At 43.6% G+C, this 23,115-nt stretch overlaps 1 protein-coding gene across 4 annotated transcripts in view; it reads left to right on the plus strand.

Annotated features, from left to right (window-relative positions):
* Positions 1–21,731, plus strand: part of sqor (sulfide quinone oxidoreductase) — a 41,764-nt gene extending 20,033 nt beyond the window's left edge. For 2 of the 4 annotated variants that reach the window (XM_060852966.1, XM_060852964.1), the window contains 9 exons: positions 789–1,018; positions 3,612–3,782; positions 3,917–3,970; positions 6,331–6,525; positions 7,010–7,219; positions 7,895–8,078; positions 13,198–13,265; positions 14,188–14,366; positions 21,140–21,731. In XM_060852966.1, the coding sequence (XP_060708949.1) occupies positions 806–1,018; positions 3,612–3,782; positions 3,917–3,970; positions 6,331–6,525; positions 7,010–7,219; positions 7,895–8,078; positions 13,198–13,265; positions 14,188–14,366; positions 21,140–21,197 (1,332 nt within the window). In that variant the 5' untranslated portion in view covers positions 789–805 and the 3' untranslated portion in view covers positions 21,198–21,731. The remainder of the gene's footprint in view (positions 1–788; positions 1,019–3,611; positions 3,783–3,916; positions 3,971–6,330; positions 6,526–7,009; positions 7,220–7,894; positions 8,079–13,197; positions 13,266–14,187; positions 14,367–21,139) is intronic. The other 2 variants (XM_060852967.1, XM_060852968.1) reach the window with 2 other exon arrangements.
* The last annotated feature ends 1,384 nt before the right edge of the window (positions 21,732–23,115 follow it).

The following is a 23,115-nucleotide window of genomic DNA, read 5'->3' on the forward strand; positions in this document are numbered from 1 at the left end:
GAAAAATTCTGTGTTGCTCGGTTTTATTCTGCCTCTTACTGATTCCAAAATAAACAACTTTGCATTGCACAGTTCAGCAAACTGTAACATTTTATTCAATGTTTGGGAGAAGATTTGTAGCTCGGATGCTCGTTGTTGTGGTTCTGTTCGCCGAGCTGGGAATTTGTGTTGCAGACTTTCTAGGTGACATCCTCAGTGCTGGGGACCCTCCTGTGAAGTGCTTCTGTGATCTTTCCTCAGGCATTTGTAGTGGTTTGAATCTGCCGCTTCTGGTTGTCAGTTCCAGCTGTCCGCTGCAGTGGCCGGTATATTGGGTCCAGGTCGATGTGCTTATTGATTGAATCTGTGGATGAGTGCCATGCCTCAAGGAATTCCCTGGCTGTTCTCTGTTTGGCTTGTCCTATAATAGTAGTGTTGTCCCAGTCGAATTCATGTTGCTTGTCATCTGCGTGTGTGGCTACTAAGGATAGCTGGTCGTGACACGACCAAGTACTGAGAAGTTGTACTGTCCTATGATATCCAAACATAGTTAGGATCTGAGATGTGTCATGCATGGAATGTAACTGGGTGATGTTAGATTGGTTATCTTTTGATTTTGTTTATTACTTGATTATCTTTGTTTGAAGGTTTGTTAATCATTTGTGTTATCTCTCCTTGGGAGGTTTAGTGGGTTATGCAATATCAGTGGGAATCTGGTGGGAGAGGTGGCTCTTTATGAATGGAGAGTTATAACAAATGAGTTCTTTAACAGGATTTTACGGCATTTTTAATCAGTTCTTTAATTGTAGAGTCTCACTGCGTCAAGATGACAGCTCTTCAATTTCACTCGAAGCTGAACAGATCTGGGCTGCAGGCTTTCAGTACTGGAGTCAGGAAATTCTCTCTTTCACCAAATGGTGCGTCCCAAAGTCACTTTGATGTATTAGTGGTAGGAGGTGGAACAGGAGGAATTACCATGAGTGCTCGGCTGAAGAGAAAAGTGGGAGCTGGAAATGTAGCCATAATTGAACCAAATGAGGTAAGAACCTTAATTTCCCTTACCAGAGAGCGAAATACCTTGAAGGATGAGTGAAGTTAGGGAGCTGGGGAAGTGCAGAGAAAAAGTGAGAACTCGAGAGCCACCTACTGATGGTGCTGATTAAAAATTGGGGATGCTCAAGAGGCCAGAGTTAAATGAGCACAAAACTGAATCTGGTGCTGTAGGAAAATATAGACAAATGGAGAGACTTTGCTTTAAAACCATAAACCCTAGCCCATCCTTCATGTATTTTTTAAAAATCAACCTGTTCAGATGTTATTACAAATTTCTGGTGCAGGTGGGACTTGAACTTTGACCTTCTGGTCCAGAGGCAAGGACACTACCAGTGCACCACAAGAGCCCCTTTACAAGCTGCCCTTCAGCTCAACAACTAAACCCCTACCCCCCACCCTAATTAACCAACTCCAGGCCCAGTGATGAGATATTTCTGGTTGTTTGGCAGTGCTGGCCACATCAGTGTTAGTGAAGGAGGAGAGAATCCTGTGGGGCAGCAGCAGACTTGCTTATCATCCTGATTCATTTCAGCAGTTTCTGTGTTGGCTACTGCTTTTTACAAAACATCCTGATCCATTTGGCCTCTGTGGAAACAAATATCTCTTAACGTTGGCACTGTTGACTATAACCATCATATTGCAATGTCTCTCATCATTTGTCTGGTCAGTGCAACTGCCCTCACCTCCTAACATTTGTCTATATTTAATCAAAGCCAGTCAACCTCCATTCATAACATCTCTCATATCACCTGCGCTGTGTTATCTCTATTGTCACCAAAGAATCTTTTTTGCAAGATTCTGTCAACTCTCTATCTCCCCACCTTGGCCATTTGCTGCCTGTAAATGATTCCACAATTTGTTCCATATCCAGTACTGGTTGAGTTTCAGTTTTCCCCCACAGTAACATTCTGCAAAGCAGAGTCTGTTGTTTTTGGTACCCATCACAACATCTCTCCCTAACTCTGTGTCTGAGGCTGAATCAGGCTCTTCCTCTGTCCCCTGTTTAACCCTGAGCTGAGTTTCTGACTATAGAAACTCTCCAATCCAAAGACCACCTACTTCCACCTCCACAATGTCACCCATCTCTATCCCTGTCTCAGTTCAACTGCTGCTGAATCCCTCGGCCAAAGCTATTGACTTGCAGCCTTATTTTATATTCCCAGGATCCCCTGACCAGTTCCCCATTTTTTGACCCACAGTAAACATGGTACTTAACAAAATCTCTGTGACCTGTAATTTATCCCAAGCTGCCTTACTTTCTCATCTCTCCCCTTATTCACTGGCCTACATCGACTCCTGTCTACCTGTGCCTCTTCCTTTGTTAGCTTGAGCTCTCATCTGGAACCCCCTCCTACCCTCCAGCTGCGTCCCTTCTTTTCCCCCACAAACTTAGTCCCTCAAAGTTAGACACTTGTGCATTACCTACAACACTCTAATCGTTGCCCCCAGCAGCAACAGCTGTCTGCAGCTACCAAATCCCACTCTATTCCTCCCTCTAATAACTCCTCACCAGTAGTCCCTCCTTTAAACATTCATACTTTTGCATCTCTCCAATTTTTCTTCATCCCTTTGGGTTCCTTTCCAGCTCTATCCTGGTGAATATCTTGACTGCTCTCAACGGTCTCCATGTGCTTTCAGAAACTATGGTCTGGTCATTGTGCTAATTCAGCAAGGCTACTCTTGTTTTAGATTAGACTTTTAGATTAGACTTACAGTGTGGAAACAGGCCCTTCGGCCCAACAAGTCCACACCGACCCGCCGAAGCGCAACCCACCCATACCCTTACATTTACCCCTTACCTAACACTACGGGCAATTTAGCATGGCCAATTCACCTGACCCGCACATCTTTGGACTGTGGGAGGAAACCGGAGCACCCGGAGGAAACCCACGCAGACACGGGGAGAACGTGCAAACTCCACACAGTCAATTGCCTGAGTCGGGAACTGAACCCGGGTCCCAGGTGCTGTGAGGCAGCAGTGCTAACCACTGTGCCACCGTGCCGCCCACTATTCCAACCCTTGTTCTTAAAGTTGCTTTTATGACTTTGGGAGCAGTTGTCATACAATAAAACCCTGGGCTGATTACATACTGTCAGTTTTGTGGAAGGTTATAGGACAGATTTGACTGCTGTCTTTAGAACTTAATAAACCAAGTGGCTCACCCTTTACTGTAAATTTTAGACTGGAGCTTTGCAAACATTGGCATAATGACTTCATTGTTTGGCAGCTATGAGCCGAGTGACTTTGTTCCAATAATGTCTTTGAGAGAAGTGTCTAGGGAGGGTCATTAGACCTGAATCATGTTGCTACAGAGGCCAGGGCTTCACTTTCAGAATCTCTGACAGCTTCACACTGTTTATGCACAGTATGGCAACTTCATTTCAATATTCAATATTTATAATATATTGAAAATGACAGAAATGATCATACTTTCCAAACCACCTCCCACCTCGGTATTTTACTACTGTCAGGATTGGTCATTAGGGGAAGTTTGTGCCAATGGCATCAAAGGGAGGAAGCACTTCCTTTATTCTTTAGTTTTATATTTTCAATCTTCTTTGTTGGATGTATCTTCCAGAAACATTACTATCAGCCCATGTGGACTCTGGTGGGTGCTGGAGCTAAACCACTGAACAAATCAGGGAGATCAACAGCCAGTGTTATCCCATCAGGAGTCACGTGGATCAAGTCCAGTGTTCGGGAGTTTGATCCAGACAAAAGTCTTGTCCGTAATGACGATGGCACACAGGTGAGAAACACTGGGTTCGGTCTGTGGGTCAGCTGGCTCTCGGGTAGGACCTGGCAGCGTGCAAACCTTCTCACTGTCAGAATTGGGATGGTTCATTTTATTAATGCATTATATTTCTTTCAATTTTATTTTAGGTCTCCTACAAATACTTGATTATTGCTTTGGGATTGCAGCTAGAATATGAAAAGGTATTTTTTATACTGTTTTTTCCAGATTTGGTGGGGTGAGTTCCCACAAGTATGTATTTTCAGAGTTTATATTTGAGTTTCTAACTTGGTCTTTTATTAAATCATTGGTTACATTTCTATAGCTGACCAAGCAGTATCCCAGTTCCTGTCACATTCATCAACTGATGAATGCTAAGGGTATGGAATGCTCTGCCTGCAACGGTAGTAGATTCGCCAAGTTTAAGTGCATTTAAGTCGTCATTGGACAGGCATATGGACGTACATGGAATAGTGTAGGTGGGATAGGCTTCTGATCAGTATGACAGGGCAGTGCAACATCGAGGGCTGAAGGGCCTGTACTGCGCTGTAATGTTCTATGTTCTATGACCATTTTATTAAAAAGACATCCCTATTAACAGTTCCTGGACATTTTGGAGTAGGGAGGGGTGTTGGAAGAACAGCGAGGAACAACATTTAATTGTCTCTTTGGAAGCTGAGACGTCAATCTTGTAAATGTTTAATTTCTCAAGGTGGTCTTCACTAATGATTATTTGTTCAAAGCTCAATATTTCTGATTGCACATTTTAATCTGTCACTTTGTACAGTAAGTTAGTGAAGCCTGTGCCACGTCTATTAACACATTGTAACAGTTTGCTATTAGCAATAACCAGTTTCTGTGTGGCTGTCGGAAGTTGTTGCTCATATCACTCTGCAGTCTCATGTACATAGGCAGTGTTCTCCATGTACTCTGCTCCCCCTGCTTTAGGAAGTTTACCATTTCTCCCATGTTGTTCTATCACTGATTATGTCTGAGATGATATAAACCATTTTATTGGCCATTCCTTCCATGGCATTGTTTGATTTGAGAGTTTTTTTTTGTTGATTGGCCATTGGTTGAATAGCATTGCAACTTTGTGAAGTTGCTCCAATCTGTTGTTACATATGAGACTGAATTGTTACATTCGAGCACTTGTACGTTTTGACTGCTGAGGTTCTGTCTATAGGCAAGGCCAGCTCAGCAGCTGTCAGAATAAACAAAGAGTAGGAGTAACCAACAGATAATCCCAACGTACACAGATTTTATCCGAGGAAAGCACATGCCCTAGGAAGTATTGACACATATGCATTTGACAGATTTGAATGTATATCCTGTTCAGTGTTTAACCATGTGCCAGAAGACGTTAAATGTATTGCTTGTGGATTGCAATTATTCAATTCACTGTCACCTGACTGAGGAAAGATACGAGGTGTCTCAATCCCAGCCTCAGCTTCCAGAAGCTGTGCCAAGTACTGTGCCAGAGTAGGTCAGAGGTAGGAATCCTGCAGCAAGTAACTTGTCTCTTCTGTTTCCTGCCAACCCCTTTCCTGTCCACCATATACAAGGCACAAGTCAGGAGTGTGATGGATTACTCCCCACTTGCCCTAGATGGGTGCATCGCTGACAAAACTCAAGAAGCTTGACACCATCCCGGACAAAGCAGCTCCCGCTTGATTGGTACCATATCCTCAAGCATCCACTAAAATGAAATGAAGAACAGATGTAGGAAATCGAAAGCAAAAATGGAAATTACTGGAGAAACTGAACAGGTCCAGCAGCATCCATGGAGAGAGAAACTGAGTTAACGTCAGAACTATTCTGCAAAGGATAACTATGCTCAACTGTTAACTCAGTTTTCTCTCCACAGATGTAGGGAGACCTGCTGAATTTCTCCAGCATCCTCTATTTTTGCTGTGTGCTGCTGGAGGGTCAGGACCGAGGGTGGTGTTGGGGGTGATGGAGTTGGTTGAACTGAGGCCCTGTCTGTGTCCTTGGGTGTATAACAGTAAAAGCTGGTGAATTCATCTCAAGCCCCTGGGCTAACATTTATCTGGGTGACTATTAGCAAATAAATCATTTGTTTCATTGCTGTTTAGGGGACATGGCTGTAGTAAATTGGCAGCAATGTTTCCTATCTGTTTTATAAATAACAATTTCTCTTGAGAAAGAAAGTTTTTCTCTATCAGCATATGAATAAGATTTGTCCACACTCTACCACTGTTCTTCTATCAGATTTGCTGCAAGTTAGATATGGTAACAATGTCTTCAAAGACAGTAATTCCTACAACTTTGCACATTTCTAGCAATGGTAGTGTTCAGTAACTGGAAACCAACCACTTCCTGCTCTAAAATCTATTCCCTTTGTGTAAACAATGACTTCCACTGATTAATAGCAGAAGTAGTACAATGTGGGTGTTCAAGTGACTCAGGGAATGCAAAGACTCTGCATGATCATTTCAATCAAGTTACTCCTAAACCCTATCCATTCACCCAGCTTGTTTCCAGTCAGACAACAATGTGGGTGCCTGCAATGGACATGTATTTTTTGCATTTTATTTTTCAGATTAAGGGACTTCCTGAGGGATTCAATGATGGTAAAATTGGCTCGAACTACTCTGTAAATTTTGTTGAGAAAACATGGAAAGCCTTACAGGATTTTCGTGAGGGAAATGCCATTTTCACCTTTCCCAACACACCTGTTAAATGTGCTGGGGCTCCACAGAAGATCATGTATCTGTCAGAGCACTACTTCAGGAAGGTAACCAACTCATTTGATTGTCTAAATTTGACTTAGCATACATGTTCCAAATCTTTTCTCATGTTTAATGACACCATTTTGAGTAAGAACAGGAACACTGAGCTTGACCAGAAGGGTCACTGTGGAAGCTCAGTGCTAGGTGAATTTTGTACTATCTTGATGATACAAGTAGATAACTTGAGGCTTGTGATTAATAAGCAGTCTGAGATGTAAGGTTCACAATGTCTGTTTCACTAGCCCCCTGCTTTTATCAATCTGAATCATGTGGTGTAAGCAAAAGAAAGTGCTCAATGTAAATGCTATCTTAACATGAAGCACATCTTCCTGTTGGAAACTGGAGATTGGTGTAGTGTGCACCAGGGCTCCTGTCCTCCCGGGGTTTAATTCCTTTCAAAGGGACACAATTCTTTACATCTGTGCATTGATATTAAATATTACAATTACTTTCTGTCACTGCTGAGGTCTTTATCTTTCTGGTCCTAAGTTTGGGAAACGTCCAAAAGCAAATATCATCTACAATACTTCACTGCCAGTGATCTTCGGAGTGAAGAAATATGCTGATGTTCTTCTGGAGATTGTAAAGGCCAGGAACATTGAAGTGAATTACAGATTGAATCTTATTGAAGTTCGCACAGACAAGCAAGAAGCTGTATTTGAAAAGTTGGACCATCCAGGGGAAACCAAGACTTTTCAGGTTAGCTTTGATAATTTAATCTCTGGCATGCTTCTCTTACTTGATGCTCCCCGTGACCTGTTCTCTTCACCCAGGGGCTCTGCCTGATTGAAAGCTGTGGGCATGAAACAGTGAGGGACCCATATTGACTATTTCACAGGTTGAATGTGTGTGTGTGTGTGTGTGTGTGTGTGTGTGTGTGTAGACATCCAAAATGTTGCAAACACTTCATTTATATGATATAGTTTCTCAACTTTGAGGCTCCCTCACTCAGTCATAAAGATATACAGCATAGAAACGGACCCTTCAGTCCGACTTGTCCATGCTGACTCGTCCTATTCGTGTATCCATCCAGATGCCTCTTAAATGTTGCAATTGTGCCAACCTACTCCACTTCCTCTGGCAGCTCATTCCACACACGTACCACGTTCTGTGCAATAAAATTGCGCCTCAGGTGCCTTTTTTAAATCTTTCCCCTCTCACTCTAAACCTATGCCTCTAGTCTATTTAACCCTATCCATATCCCTCATCCAGAGTGACAGGACAGGGGGAGGGATCTTATGGTTTGGCATAATTTGGGGGCAGCTTTGCAAAGCAGTTTACTACTAGACCATTTCCTTTGAATGACGCTCCTGTTGTACAGACATTTCCTGTCTTCCCAGAGACTGTAACCTTTCATTCCTGCTGTGTTCACAGTATGAGATGCTACATGTCACTCCTCCAATGGCACCTCCTGATGTGATTCAAAAAAGTCCATTAGCTGATGCAGGAGGCTGGCTTGATGTAAACAAAGAGAATCTACAACACAGGAGATACTCTAATGTGTTTGGTATTGGAGACTGCACCAACCTGCCAACATCAAAAACTGCAGCAGCAGTCGGTAGGTTGAAACCGTACTAGCATTGGGGGGTATTCTTAATAGAGTGGATAGCCACTTCAAAAAGGAAGGGTCTTTGAGATTGTCAGTGCGATGTCTCAAAGTGCTGGCATTGTACAGAGCTAGGGAAGGAAGAAATGGCTCTGAGAGAGACAGTCACTTGCAAAGGGATCTAAAGGAGGAAATGGGAGTGTGTGTAAAGGTTGTGCACTTACTGGTTACTGAGTGAGTTAGGTATTCTCTTAGGAGCACGGAGCAGGATTAAATTGATGTGTAATTCTTCTCAATCTGTTACTGAAATAAACCAAAACTGCTGTCTTCACAGGGTAAAGGTAAAAATCAGACCAAAAAGTGTGGTGCTGGAAAAGCACAGCCGGTCAGGCATCTCTTCATCCTGATGTTTGAAACGTCGACTCTCCTGCTCCTTGGATGTTGCCTATCCAGCTGTGCTTTTTCAGTACCATACTTTTTGACTCTGATCTCCAGCATCTGCAGTCCTCACTTTCTCAAAGTTAAAAATCATACAACACTCAGTTATAGTCTCAAGTACAGTACTAGCTTTCAGAGCGCTGCTCCTTTGTCAGGTAACTGGTGGGGCTCCAGTCTAACACCAATACCAGCATTTCCACATCTTCACAGGATAAAGGTTACCTGTTATTGTACAGACTCAACATGCTTTCTTTAACAAATGCTAGAAATACTAGCAGCCTGGAACTTCTGCAATATCTGACTTCAGAATCTGCTTTGAGTGAATAGTTAAAAAGCAGAGATTAGTTTTTGTACTCTGTATCAAGTTGCAGTCAATGCAATGAGCTTTGCTGTGTCACAATTTCCTAGGATCTGCTGTAGGTTATGGATTTAATATCTCTTGCGATAAAATTCAAGTATAATCTGCCTTGGGATTGACACCAGTCTGGATGTTTTTTTTAAAGTACAACGAGGGCCAGTGACTGTAGAGGCATTGGTCAGGAAAAGTATCCGAAGTGTTTGAACTATCGGCTGCTCATTCAGATTTATAATCATGTGATCTCAGACAGATTAAGTTGTGGTAGAAATCCGGAGACTCACTGAACTTTGCTGTTTTCCCTTCTCGTGTGTTTCTGGTTAGAGAGTAATTATTAAGTTGAATGTTGACAGATTTTAACCTGGGGAAGAGAGAGTTAAGTCATTTGACTGTGTGTTTTCTGTACATATGTTAGTGACTGTTTCACTGTAAATCTTTCAGTTTACCATATGCTGAGCAATCTAACAGAACATACTGGTTTGTTAAAGTCCTAACACAGTTCTTGCTTCTGCTTGGATGTTCAAGACAGGCTACACAGTAAAGCAATGAGTTGAATGGGCAAGTGGCATTGATAAACCAGGTAATCTCGAGACATGTTCCTGCATCACCTCCACATGTCCAGCCCTTGCTCCAATATTCCACTTTGCACAAAGCAGAGTGCAGATGCCTCCCGCTCCTGTCAGAGATTGAAGAAAGTTTTACCTCCTTTCAGCATAAGGAAATAGAATCAGGTTGAAATTTATCATTACATGAGGGTGTAATTAATTTGAACCTACAAACCTACAAGTGAGCCTGGGGGATCTAAGATGGCGGCGATCTGATAGGTCTGCTCTGTTGGACTCTGCACCAAAACCCAAGTAAGGTGGATTTCACCACCACCTCCACCCCCATCCCCCTCCAGTCATCCATAAGAAAAATTGATAAAACAAAGCCATACAAAATGCCTAGAATCTTTTAAATTCTGATTCTAATATTCTGGGAATAAGATGAGTAAAGGAAAGGGAGTGAGAGGATGTCAGCAAGCGGGGCACTCCCCTACAGTGCTGGGCACACCCACAGCCATGAACCAGACTCCTGTGGCGGCGTCTTTGAACCTATTTAAGCAGCAAAATCTCATCTCAGAATTTTTAAAATTCTGAGAGAAAATCAAATCGGCATTGGAACTGATCTCTGCCATGCTACAAAATCATGAGCAGGAGATCCGAATGCTGAATCGACACGTTGAGGTGGATGAGCAAAGGACTGCGGCGTTGGAGACTGTGGTGTAGAATTCAGAGGGGCGGGTCCCAACACTGGAAGGCCAGGTTCAGGCCCTGCTGGACCACATCAACGATCTTGAGAGTAGAGGTTGAAGGAAAACCTTACGGATAATCGGGCTCCCAGAATGTGAAGAAGAGAGAGCCTGGTCAGCTGCTTGGAGCAGTGGCTCCCGCGGCTTCTGGGGTTGGGAGTTGAGTCGGGCCAGGTGCATGTGGAACAGCCCCACCGGATCGCGATGTGCAGGCCCGAGTCAGATCAGTGTCCCTGTTCAGTCCTAGCTCGACTCCAGTGTTATAAAGAGAAGTAACTGATAATGGAAGCTTCCAGAAGGCTGGGAAAACACTCTCTCAGGCTCTGGTGTGCATAAGTTCGAAAATTATATTTTTTCAAGACTTCTCTGGGGTTATAATCAACAGGAAGAAATCTTTTGATGAAGTCAGGAAGAGATTTCAATATCCAGTACTGAGATACCCAGCAGAACTGCGCTTAAACCATGGACAATCTGTTTACAATTTTGACTCAGCAGAGAAAGCAAGGGATTTTTGGACTCTGAAATAAATGGTCTGGGTCAGAGGGGTGAAAAAAAAGCTACAGATGATAGCATATCCTTTCCTTTCGCGGTCGTTCCTGCCTGCCTGGCCCCTTTTTTTTCTCTCTTTTAGTAATTTTTGTTATTTCTTTGTTTCCTTTGGGTGAGTGGTGGTTATTTCTTATATTGAAGGCAAATGGGGTTGATGTATGGAGGAGATGGGATGGGTGTCCACTTTTTATTCTCACGTGTGTAAATAATAGGTTTTCTTTGTCTCTGTATTGGTTGGGTTTGGGGGCGTGGCCATAGCTGAAAGGAACCATGATGGTTGTCAGGTTTGGGACGAGTGCCCCTATGGGCGAGGTGGGGGAATCTCCAGCAATTTGTTGTTTAAATGTTTGTTTGTTAAATTTGAGTAGTTTTTAAGTTTTGGTAGTATTTGTAGTGGTAGTTTTTAGATTTTAAGTTTGGTGTTTTCTCCACTTGGTGCACCATGAGTAAGCTTCTTCCTCTTGGTGGGGCCATGGGCTGCTCTGGGCGGTCATGGCTAGTGATTCATTTAGCTGGTGCACCAGGAACATAAAAGGAAGCCATTCCCTGATCAAAACAAAGAAGCTGCTCTCAAAACTCAGAAAGGAAAGGGGGCAGGGGGTGGGGGGTGCTAGTTGGGGGGCTGTGCTGCATAATGACCCTAAGGCAGCGGTCCTTACAAACAGTGTAAAATTAGACAATTTTAACATTTGGATGGGAGCGGTCAGGAGTCTCCTCTCTTGCCACTGCTATTTACCTCAGTAACCGAACTGTTGGCGGAGGTTATTTGAGAGGACTCTGAAGTAGTGGTGCCTAAGGCAGGAATGGGAGAGCACAAAATTACTCTCTGCGCTGATGATGATCTCTTTTGGCTAACCCAGAAAAATCTGTACCTTGGCTGACACAAAAGATTGAATTATTCGGTACTTTCTTGGGGTATAAAATTAATTTTTATTTGGGGAGGGGGAGGTGTTGCTGGTCATTGTAAAAGCCTGATCATCATTAAGTCAGTCAAAGTGTGGAGAATGATGTGGCAGGACAAGGGAAATCCACATAACTCCCTTTAGTTGGAGCCCCAGGGTTTAGGCCAGGTCAATGAGCTCTGGCTTTAAGGCATAGGAGGTCAAGGAAATCTCCTGTTTGGGAGGCTTAGTTGAGGGTGAGGTCCTGATGTCTTTTGACCAGGTAAGTTACAAATATGGACTACCTACTAGGGACCTCTTCTGTTATTTTCAGATTAGGGATTATATACAGAGAAGGACCACACTTTTGGCTCACCCCTACAAGTCTAATATGGAGAGGAGAGTCGTCTGGTGTGCAGGCACACTGTCATTTACAGATAGAGGGTGCCCTGGGGAATATGGCAAGATGTTATGGAGTCAGGAACTAGGGGAAGAAATTTCCTTTGAAACATTGAAGGAAATATGGGAGAATGTGAAGAAAATTTCGATATGCAATAAAGCGCAGGCCGTGCTATTGAAGATTCTGCACAGGGCCCTCATGGTCCTGGAGCGATTAGCAAAGTTCAAAAAAGGAGTATCTCCAGAGTTCCCTAAACGTAAAACAACACTGGCACCCTTACACATTGTCTGTGGTTGTATCGCATGATCCATAGTTACTGGGGTGCCATAGCGAGTGAATTGGAGGGGATCCTGGGAATTGAACATAGGGCAGATCTGGTGTCCCTTCTTCTGGGACTGCCGAACCTGCCTTCACGTGATTAACACGGGAAGAGATTATTCAATGTTCTCGCGTATTGTGCAAGGAAAAACATTTTACTGAACTGGATCTCAGAAAACCCCCAGTTCTCATGGGATGGTGTACACTAGTGATGGAGCACGTTCACCAAGATTATCTTCAGAATGTGGTGCGCCAGAATACGGAACTATTTTATAAGACGTGGCAGCCCTTTTTAAATTATATCGACACTGACCTGTCAGCCATATTGACCAGGACCTATATATAGCTGTGAAGGCAAAATTTGGCAGTTCAGAGGCCCTGGCAGGAGGAAGCTTGATAAATACAGGTACTGATGTTCCAGCGAACAGGAGCCACGGTGAGATGTGATGAGTGATGTAATTTAATTTAATTTAATTTCAGCTAAATTGATCCAACGTGATCTTATCTAATTTGATCTAATCTAATTTAGGCTAATCTAGTACAATTTAGGTTAATTTAAACTAATTTGCTAAGTGCAGTCATTTATTGAATCTTAATGTGGAAAAATAGTTTTTCACCTGTGAAAGCTTTGGTTTGTTCTGAAGAGTTGTAGGTAATTTATTAATGTTTTTGTAATATAAGATTGTTATACTCCTTTTTGTATTTTTATAATGTTGTAAAAACAAACTTTTTCAATTTAAAAAAAAAAGTGAATCAGAATATGTAAATTCACCGCAGCTGCAAGAACCACAAAAGGGAGGGTGATTGGCAGGGAGAGGTAGATTTACTGAGAGCAGTTGCTGTTTAATCTCCACTGTACATTAAACCTTGATTTAAAAACCTTGATTTTATTCCTTCAGCTGCACAATCTGCAGTCCTCAGCAAGACTATCTCAATGGTCATGAAGAACGAGAAGCCAACGCATAAGGTAAGAGCTGTTTCACATTAGCATCTCCGCTCTGCCTACGTGCAATATCTATCCTGACCTCCCACCCAACCCCCCCCCCCCCTCCCCTCCCCTCCCCAAATGATATCCACCCTGACGTCCTCCCAAATGATATCCAACCTCACGTCACCTCCCCGGCAATGCCCACCAATCCTGACCACCTCTCTTTTCTCTTTCTCTCTCTTTTCTCTTCCACCACCCCCTCTCTTCCTCCCCCCCCCACCCCCCAAAACACATCAACACATACACACCTCCCCCGGCCCCCCCTCCTCAATGCGGCACTGACCCTCTGACAGTGCGACCCTTCCTTTGTGCTTTCATGGTAACGGATGCCTTGAATAGGTTTTATTAAGAACACAATTTACAGGGCTGTGATGTCATGGACACACAGTCTGTATTTCCTGTTGCTTTTGTATGTTCTGTACATGGTGACTGAGTGAGAGGCTGGGACTTCTCATTCTGGAGTGTCACAGGTCGGGATACCAGGTAACTGTCTTAGACCTGTTCGTTCTGAAATCCATATCGTGATGTAACATTATCTGTCCTTTTATATAAAACATCCCGTGACACTTGTGATTCCAGACTCTCTGATGTGGTTGAATTTTGGCTGCTCTCTCAGCAAATAGGATTGGATAATAAATAATGACCTGACTAGCCACACCCACATCCTGTGGATAAGAGAGGTTCTCACCAATAGACTGGGGCCAATGTTGGTCCTTTAACCAACAGCACAAAAACTGATCATTCATGGCATCACAGTTTGTGGCAGCGTTTCCTATATTACAACAGTGACTACATTTTCAGGAAAACTAATGTTTGGGTGTAAAGGGTTTTCAGATCCTGGGGTTGAATTACTTCACAGTTCCCTATAACAAGGTTATGTGCTGAATGGTGTTTGTTTCAGTATGATGGCTACACCTCGTGTCCGTTGGTTACTGGTTACAATCACTGTGTGTTAGCCGAGTTTGATTATGAAGCCCAGCCACTGGAGACATTCCCTTTTGACCAGGGCAAGGAGAGGAGGAGCATGTTCCACATGAAGGCAGATCTCATGCCTCCTCTTTATTGGTACGCACTGCTCAAGTAAGTCCAATCATTTAATTATTTTTCTTTCTTATTTTCCCTGTTTTTTATAAGATTGAGTCATAGAGTTGTACAGCATGGAAACAGACCCTTCAGTCCAACCTGTCCATGCCAACCAGATATCCCAACCTAATCTAGTCCCACCTGCCAGCACCCAGCCCATATCCCTCCAAACCCTTCCTATTCATATCCCCATCCAGATGCCTTTTAAATGTTGCAATTGTACCAGCCTCCCCCACTCCCTCTGGCAGCTCATTCCATACATGTAACACCCTCTGTGTGAAAAGGTTGCCCTATCGGTCCCTTTTATATTTTTCCCCTCTCACCCTTAACCTATGCCCTTTAGTTCTGGACTCTCCGACCCCAGCTAAAAGACTTTGCCTATTTACCCTATCCATGCCTCTCATAATTTTGTAAACCTCTATAAGGTCACCCCTCAGCCTCCGACGCTCCAGGGAAAACAGCCACAGCCTGTTCAGCCTCTCCCTTTAGCTCAAATCCTCCAACCCTGGCAACATTCTTGTAAATCTTTTCTGAACCCTTTCAAGTTTCACAACATCTTTCCGATAGGAAGGAGACCAGAATTGCACGCAATATTCTAACAGTGGCCTAACCCATGTCCTGTACAACAGCAACATGACCTCCCAACTCCTGTACTCAATACTCTGACTAATAAAGGACAGCATACCAAACGCCGCCTTCACGATCATATCTACCTGAAACTCCACTTTCAAGGAGCTATGAACCTGCGCTCCAAGGTCTCTCTTTTTCAGCAACACTCCCTAGGACCTTACCATTAAGTGTATAAGTCCTGCTAAGATTTGCTTTCCCAAAATGCAGCACCTTGCATTTATCTGAATTAAACTCCATCTGCCACTTCTCAGCCCATTGGCCCATCTGGTCCAGATCCTGTTGTAATCTGAGGTAACCGTCTCGCTTTATTACTAGAGATAAATAATATATAATAACACATTAGCAATGAATGTCAATACTGTCTGGAGATTTTCACTGGAAATGGAAATGGATATGAACCTCTGTGGTGGGTTTTGAATCAACAAAACGGGCAATTGTCACAAGCACTGATCCTGATAATCCTGCACCTTGTGCTGGGGTTGGCACAGCAAGGACTATCTGCTGCTGTGCACACTCTCCTCTGACATCATAAACCCACCCCTCCTATTACTACTTAAAATGTCATTAGCTATGGGGAATAGTCTGATTTTAATGATTCAGGGGGAGGTTTATCAATTGATCTTTTTAACTGCTAATTGGGGAATGTATATTGGGAACATTCCAATGATCAGAAAAGATAAACACTGATCTGAGTCAGTTGAGCCAGCAGATGTGATTCCTCAGCAGGAAATCTGCAATGTCGAGGAGGAAGAGTTTGTTTGTTTTGAATGGCAGTCAGTGAATTACACTTATTCTACAGAAAAACACAGCACAGAACAGGCCCTTCTGCCCATGAAATTGTGCCGAGGCTTATTGCAAATCTAAAGTAAAATGACTTAACCTACGCACTCTTCCGTACACTGCTGTCCATGTACATGTCCAGCAGGCACTTTAATGTCCCTAATGACTCTGCTTCCACCACTAGCGCTGGCAATGTATTCCATATATTCACAACTCTCTGCATAAAGAGCCTACCTCTGACGTCTACTCTATACCTTCCTCCTAATATCTTCAAACTATGACCCCTCGTGCCAGTCAGTCCTGCCCTAGGGAAAAGTCTCTGGCTACTGACTCTATCCATGCCCCTCATTACCTGGTACACCTCGATCAGGTCACCTCTCTTCCAAGGGAAAAGTCCAAGCTTAGTCAACTTCTCTTCGTAAGACCAACCCTCCAGTCCAGACAGCATCCTAGTAAACCTTTGCACCCTCTCCAAAGCCTCCGTATCTTTCCTATAATTCCAAATGTAGTCACACCAGGGTCTTGTAGAGTTGCAGCAAAACCTTGTGGCTCTTAAACTCGATCCCCCTGTTAAGAAAGCATATGGTGTTTTGGCTTTCATTAACAACCCTATCCATTTGAGTGGCAACTTTTGAGGGATCTATGTACCTGCACACCCAGATCCCTCTGTTCCTCCACACTGCCAAGAATCCTGTCTTTAATCCTGTATTCAGCATTCGAGTTCGACCTTCCAAAATGCATCACTTCACATTTATCCAGGTTGAACTCCATCTGCCATTTCTAAGCCCAGCTCTGCATCCTGTCTATGTCGCACTACAGCCTACAATAGCCCTCTATACTATCAACGGTGTCATTGGCAAATTTACTAACCCACTCCTGAACCACCTCATCTGAGTCATTTATAAAAACTACAAAGAGCAGAGGCCTAAGAATAGAGCCCTGTGGGACCCCACTCAACACTGACCTCCAGGCAGAATACTTTCCATCTACAACAACACTCTGCCTTCTGTCAGCCAACCAATTCTGAATCCAGATAGCCAAATCTCACTGTATCCATACTTCCTGACTTAAGGTTCCCCATGGTATCCTCATTCATTATGAAATGCCTTGCTGAAGTCCATATACACCACATCCACTGCTCGACCGTCGTCAACCTGTCTCATCACTTCCTCAAAGAACTCAATAAGATTTGTGAGGCATGACCTCCCCATCTCAAAGCCATGCTGACTGCCTTTAATCACACTGTTTTCCCAAATAGTCATAAATCCTATCCCTCAGAATTCTTTCCAAAACCTTGCTGGCCACATACCCAAGTCTGACTGGTCTGTAATTGCCAGGGATTTCCCTATTACCCTTCTTGAAAAGAAGAACAATATTCACCTCCCTCCAATCCTCCCGTGGAGAGTGAGGAGGCAAAGATCTTCGCCAGTGGCTTAGCAACCTCCTTTCTCGCTTCCCGGAACAGCGTAGGGTAAATCTGGTCTGGTCCTGGGAACTTATCAATCTAGATTAGATTACTTAGTGTGGAAACAGGCCCTTCGGTCCAACAAGTCCACACCGACTCGCTGAAGCGCGACCCACCCATACCCCTACATTTACTCCTTTATCTAACACTATGGGCAATTTCGCATGGCCAATTCACCTGACCCCCACATCTTTGGACTGTGGGAGGAAACCGGAGCACCCGGAGGAAACCCACGCAGACACGGGGAGAATGTGCAAACTCCACACAGTCTGTCGCCTGAGTCGGGAATTGAACCCGGGTCTCTGGCGCTGTGAGGCAGCAGTGCTAACCACTGTGCGACCGCAATGTTTGCCAAAATTTCCAGCACATCAACTTCATCAATCTCGATCTGTTCAAGCCTGTTTCCCAGCTCCTCAAAGTTCTTATTCACAACAAGGTCCCTTTCCCTCGTGAAAACTGAAGTAGAAAACTCGGTTAGCACTTCCCCTATCTGCTCAAACTCCACGTACAAGTTCCCTACGCTATCCCTGACCAGCCCTACCGTCACCCTGATCATTCTCTCTTATTCCTCACGTATAAGTAAAATGCCTTTGGGTTCTCCCTCCTCCTTCTTGCCAAGCCTTCCCATGCCCCATCCTGGCTCTCCTCAGTCCATTTCTGAGCTCCTTTGTAGCAAGTCTGTAATCCTCTGAAGCTGTGCCAGATCCTTGCTTCCTCCACCTTCCATAAGCTGCCGCCTTCCTTTTGACAAGAAGCTCCTCTGTTCTCGTCACCCAAGGCTCCTTAATCTTACCTCTTCTTGCCTGGCTGAGAGGAACAAATTTGTGCATCACTCTCAACAACTGCTCCTTAAACAGTCTCCACATGCCTGTTGTGCCCTTTCTGTAAAACAGTTGCTCCCAGTACTGTACTTCCCAGTTCCTGTTTGATAGTGTCATAATTCCCTTTTCCCCAATTAAATACCTTCCCTTGGTAACCGCTCCTTTCCCTCTCCATGGATATGGTAAATGTGAGGCAGTTGTTATCACTTTCACCGAACTGCTCTCCCACTGTGAGATCTGACACCTGTCCTGCCTCATTGCAGAGCACGAAATCCAAAATGGCGCCTCCCCTCGGCGGTCTGTCTACATACTGAATAAGGAAACCCTCCTGAACACACCTGACAAAAACTGCTCCATCCAAACTATCTGTACTAAGGAGGTTCCAGTCAATGTTGGGAAAGTTGAAGTCACCCATAACAACAACCCTGCTACATCTGCATTTTTCCAACATCTGTCGGTCTAGAGTTCTTCGATCTCCCTACTGCTATTAGGGGCTCAGTAGAAAACTCCCAATGACATGGCTATTCCCTTGCTGTTCCTAACTTCCACCCATACTGACCCAGTGGACAAACCTTCCTCAACAACCTTCGTTTCTGTAGCTGTGATGCACACTCTGATTAGTAATGCTACACCCCCACTCCTTTTTTTTTCCACCCTCTCTGTTCTTTATAAACATTCTAAATCCTGGAACTTCAAGCAATCATCTCTTCTCCTGTGAAACCCATGTCTCTGTTATAGCCACAGCATCATAGTCCCAAGTACTGATCCATGCGGTAAATTCATCACTCTTATTTCTGATACTCCTTATGTTAAAGCAAACACACTTTAACCGATCTCTTTGTTTCATCCTCATGAAAAGCCTTTCTGATAGCTTCACTACATCTGTCACTGCCCCATCTACAACTACCCCTCTCTCAGGTACGTAGCTCTGGTTCTTGCCCCCTTGCCAAACTAGTTTGTTAGTTTAATAGTTTAAATGTAGAAAACGGGAGCTGGCCTTTGAGCCAGCAGTGCCATTGGGTGATGACCATGGCTGTTCCTGCCAACTCCATACCCTTCCATCCCTTTAGCCCCATGAGCTTATCTAACTCCTTTCTTGGAAACATTCAGAGTTTCGGCCTCAACTGCTTTCTGCACATTCCACAGGTTCACCGCTCTCTGGGTGAAGATATTTCTCCTCATCTCGGTCCTAAATAGCCTACCCTGTGTCCTTAGACTGTGACTCCTGCTTCGAGAATCCCTGGTTATTGGGAACATCCTTTGTGCATTTACTCTGTCTAGTTTGTTAGAATTTTAAACGTTTTTATACGAATGCCCCCTCCCAGTTCAATGAACGTAACCGGAACTGATCTAGTCTGTTTCCATTAGTCAGTCCTGTAATCCCCAAGTGAACTTTTCATTACACGAAGCATTGGCCACTACAGGCTCCAATGTTTATGAGTGTGTGATAGTTTCTGGAAAATATGTGATGCTGAATAAGACTGGTGTTTTCACTGGACTGGTCAGTTCAGGGACTTGTCACTCCAGAGCCTGTACAACATGATCCGCACACATCACTCAGCTCCAGCTGTCCCACTAACTTGGCTGAGATGATCTTCTCGACCTTCTAAATTCCCACGCTCGATGTAAACCATTCCTCTTCGTTAGACAGCTCCTCCAACACTTGGATTGGCTGAGTGAACCTTCTCTCGACTACCTCCAATGGGGCACAATATCTTTCTTTAGATAAGAGGTTGCACACCTGTTCACACTTTTTCACCGGTGCCTTTTTTATAGTTTTAGCGAGGCCGCCCTATTTTGTGCTCCATTCCCTTTGACATCAAGACATAAAGGTTGTGGTGGTTGGGGGGGGGGGGGAGAAGATGGACTTTTTCCTGGAGTTGGGAGAATACTCCTCCTGGTCCATTAGAACAACATGAAAATTGAATATGCCTTTGGTTGGGATTACAGACAAACCCCAGAGTAATTTGGGCAATCGATTTGACATGAGTTTCTGTGCAGAAGCGTTCATTGTTACAAAGCAGTAATGGACACGATCAGGAATAATTAGCCTTCCCCACCGAGGAAGAAACTCACTTTCAGTAATTAGCTGAAACAACTTCAAGGCTGAAATTCGATGTAGATAATTGAGGTGATTTATATCAGTTGGAGAGAACGTGGATGGACCGCTACAAAGGAAAGGATGCAGTTCTAAAGGAGGTGAAGGAATAGAGGGATTTGAAGGTTTATCTGAATAGGTCATTAAAGGTAGCAGGACAGGCTGTGAGAGCATGGTTAATAAAACATATAGAACCTTATGCTCTCTGAGTAAGGCCATAGAATGCTGGAGCAAAGAAGTTATATTGATCAGCCTGATCTGGAGTATTGTGTTCAGCTCTGGCCACCCCACTTTAGGGGAAATGTGAAGGCATTAAACTGTAGCAGAGGTTTAGCAAAATGGTTTCAGGGATAAGGAGCTTCACTTCTGAAGTTGAATTCGAGAAACTGAAGTTGTTCTACTTGGAGGACAGGAGGAGGACTTAAAATCTGAGTGAAGCTTTTAAAATTGAGTGTCTAGACTGAATACAAAAGGAGAAGTTGTTCCTGTTCCTGAAAGGATCAAGAACAAGTGGGCAAATATTTAAAGCAAAAGCAGTAAAAGTGATCTAAGGAAACAGTTTCAACATAGTGATTAGGATCTGGAATGTACTGAGTGTGGTGAAAGCAGGTCCTATTTCAGTAGAGTAGCTTTGTATTTGTCATTTCTCCCATATACAACTGATACTGTAAAAACAAGACAACATTCTTCCAGGTGAGATGGTATTAAGGTGAGATGCTCATTTGAGAGGCTGGTGCAAACAGAGTGGGCTGAACGCCCCCCTGTGGCCAGACCATGTTCTGACGTTGATTCCTGTATGAGTTGTGTTTTAAGATTTATGAAGAGTAAATTATGAATAAAGCTAATGCCTAATCCTAATTTAAAACTAAGCTGTTTAATGTAACATCAGGATGTAGGTAGTATAAACAGGACTGTGTGTAGCATTAATGATTGTTGAGCATTGACTACATTCTCCAATGCTTTTCTGTTTTTCAAGGGGACGTTGGGGAGGTCCAAAACCTCTGAGAACGTTGATGCACCTCGGTATGAAGTAAAGGATGTTCTTCAGTTGGACTGACTGTTCACCAATCACTAATGTCTCTCTCATGCACTGACACTCTCTAAACTGAACTGCGATAACATATGGGTATTCTGGCATTTCTTTTGTCAGCTCAAAATGAAATTACTAAATAGCTATCCAAAATAATAAAACTCCTTCATCTTACTGGGGCAAGACACAGGAAATATTTTTGTAATTGTGCTTCTCATCAATAAGGTTTGTTACTTTTTTCAGCATTGACTCTAATTCATGCTCTCATTTAATGAGCAAACACTCCATCATTAACAAAACCATCACCCGTTCTTCCGAAAGTGCTCCTTATCTTCATTTTTAAAAGTAAATCAACATACAAAAACATACAAAACCTACCTGCTGTTCCAGATCATTGCCCTGAAAGTTTCTGCTGAAAATTTAAACTTTGATATTAAAGCTGCATCATTCGGAATGAGAACAGTCAAGAAACTGCAATTGTTCAGATGTTTATTATAGTCAGAATTCATTACAATAAAGTTTTTCTACCATTACCTGACATGACTGGTTGGTTTCATAATGATATTTGAGTGGTTAGCACTGCTGCCTCAGTGCCAAGGACCCAGGTTCGATTTCAGCCTTGGGTGATTCTCTGTATGGAGTTTGCATGTTCTCCCCGTGTCTGTGTGGGTTTCTGCTGGGTGTTCCAATTTCCTCCTGCAGTCCAAAAAAGTGCAGGTACGGTGGATTGGCTGATAGTGTTCAGGGAGGTTCAGATTAGGTGCATTAGCTGTGGGATATGCAGGGTTACAGGGATAAGGTAAGGAGATGGATCTGTTTGGGATACTGTCTGGAGAGTTGATGTGGACTTGATGGGCTGAATGGCCTGTTTCCACACTGGAGATTCTATTCACTTATTCACTGAATAGCCAGTTGTGAATGTTTAAGGAGACAGTTGTTCTGTTATAGGTTCACACCTGAAGCAAGTGACATGTGATGTGGTGCGAGGTTTGTGATATGATGATTGAACTAACACTGTATTAGGAACATTTACAGGGGAGAAATGTCAATATCTTGGGACATAAATTTAAGGTAAAAGGTGGATCAGTTTAAACAAGGTGAAGCAAATCTTTTTCAAGTGTGATAAGTGCCTGGAATACACTGCGAGAGGAGGTGGTGGAAGTGGATACAACAGCAACATTTAAGAGAGATCTTGAGATATGAATAGGCAGGAGAAAGTGAGGACTGCAGATGCTGGAGACCAGAGTTGAGAAATGTGCTGGAAAAACGCAGCAGGCCAGGTAGCATGCGAGGAGCAGGAGAATTGACGTTTCGGGAAGAAGGGCTTATGCCCGAAACATCGATTCTCCTGCTCCTCGGATTCTGCAGGCCTGCTGTGTTTTTCCAGCACCACGTATGAATAGACAGCGAATTTAGGTATACAGACTATGTAGAGGCAAAAGGGTTTTTGTTTAGAAAGATATCATGAATCAGTGCAGTTTAGGTTTGCTCACTGAGCTGTAGGTTTGATATCCAGACATTTCATTACCTGGCTAGGTAACATCAGTGGCGACCCCCAAGTGAAACGAAGCTATTGTCTTCTGCTTTCTATTTATATCTTTCTCCTGGATGGGGTTCCTGGGGTTTGTGGTGATGTCATTTCCTGTTCATTTTGAGGGGTTGATAGATGGCATCTAGATCTATTAGTTTGTTTGTGGTGTTGTGGTTGGAGTGCCAGGCCTCTAGGAATTCTCTGGCATGTCTTTGCTTAGCCTGTCCCAGGATAGTTGTGTTGTCCCAGTTGAAATGGTGTTTTTTTTTCATCTGTGTGTAGGGCTACGAGGGAGAGAGGGTCATGTCTTTTTGTGGCTATCTGGTGTTCGTGTATTCTGGTGGCTAACCTTCTTCCTGTTTGTCCTACGTAGTGTTTGTGGCAGTCCTTG

Source organism: Hemiscyllium ocellatum, chromosome 39, assembly GCF_020745735.1.
Source record: "Hemiscyllium ocellatum isolate sHemOce1 chromosome 39, sHemOce1.pat.X.cur, whole genome shotgun sequence".
In the NCBI taxonomy this organism is placed as follows: domain Eukaryota; kingdom Metazoa; phylum Chordata; class Chondrichthyes; order Orectolobiformes; family Hemiscylliidae; genus Hemiscyllium; species Hemiscyllium ocellatum.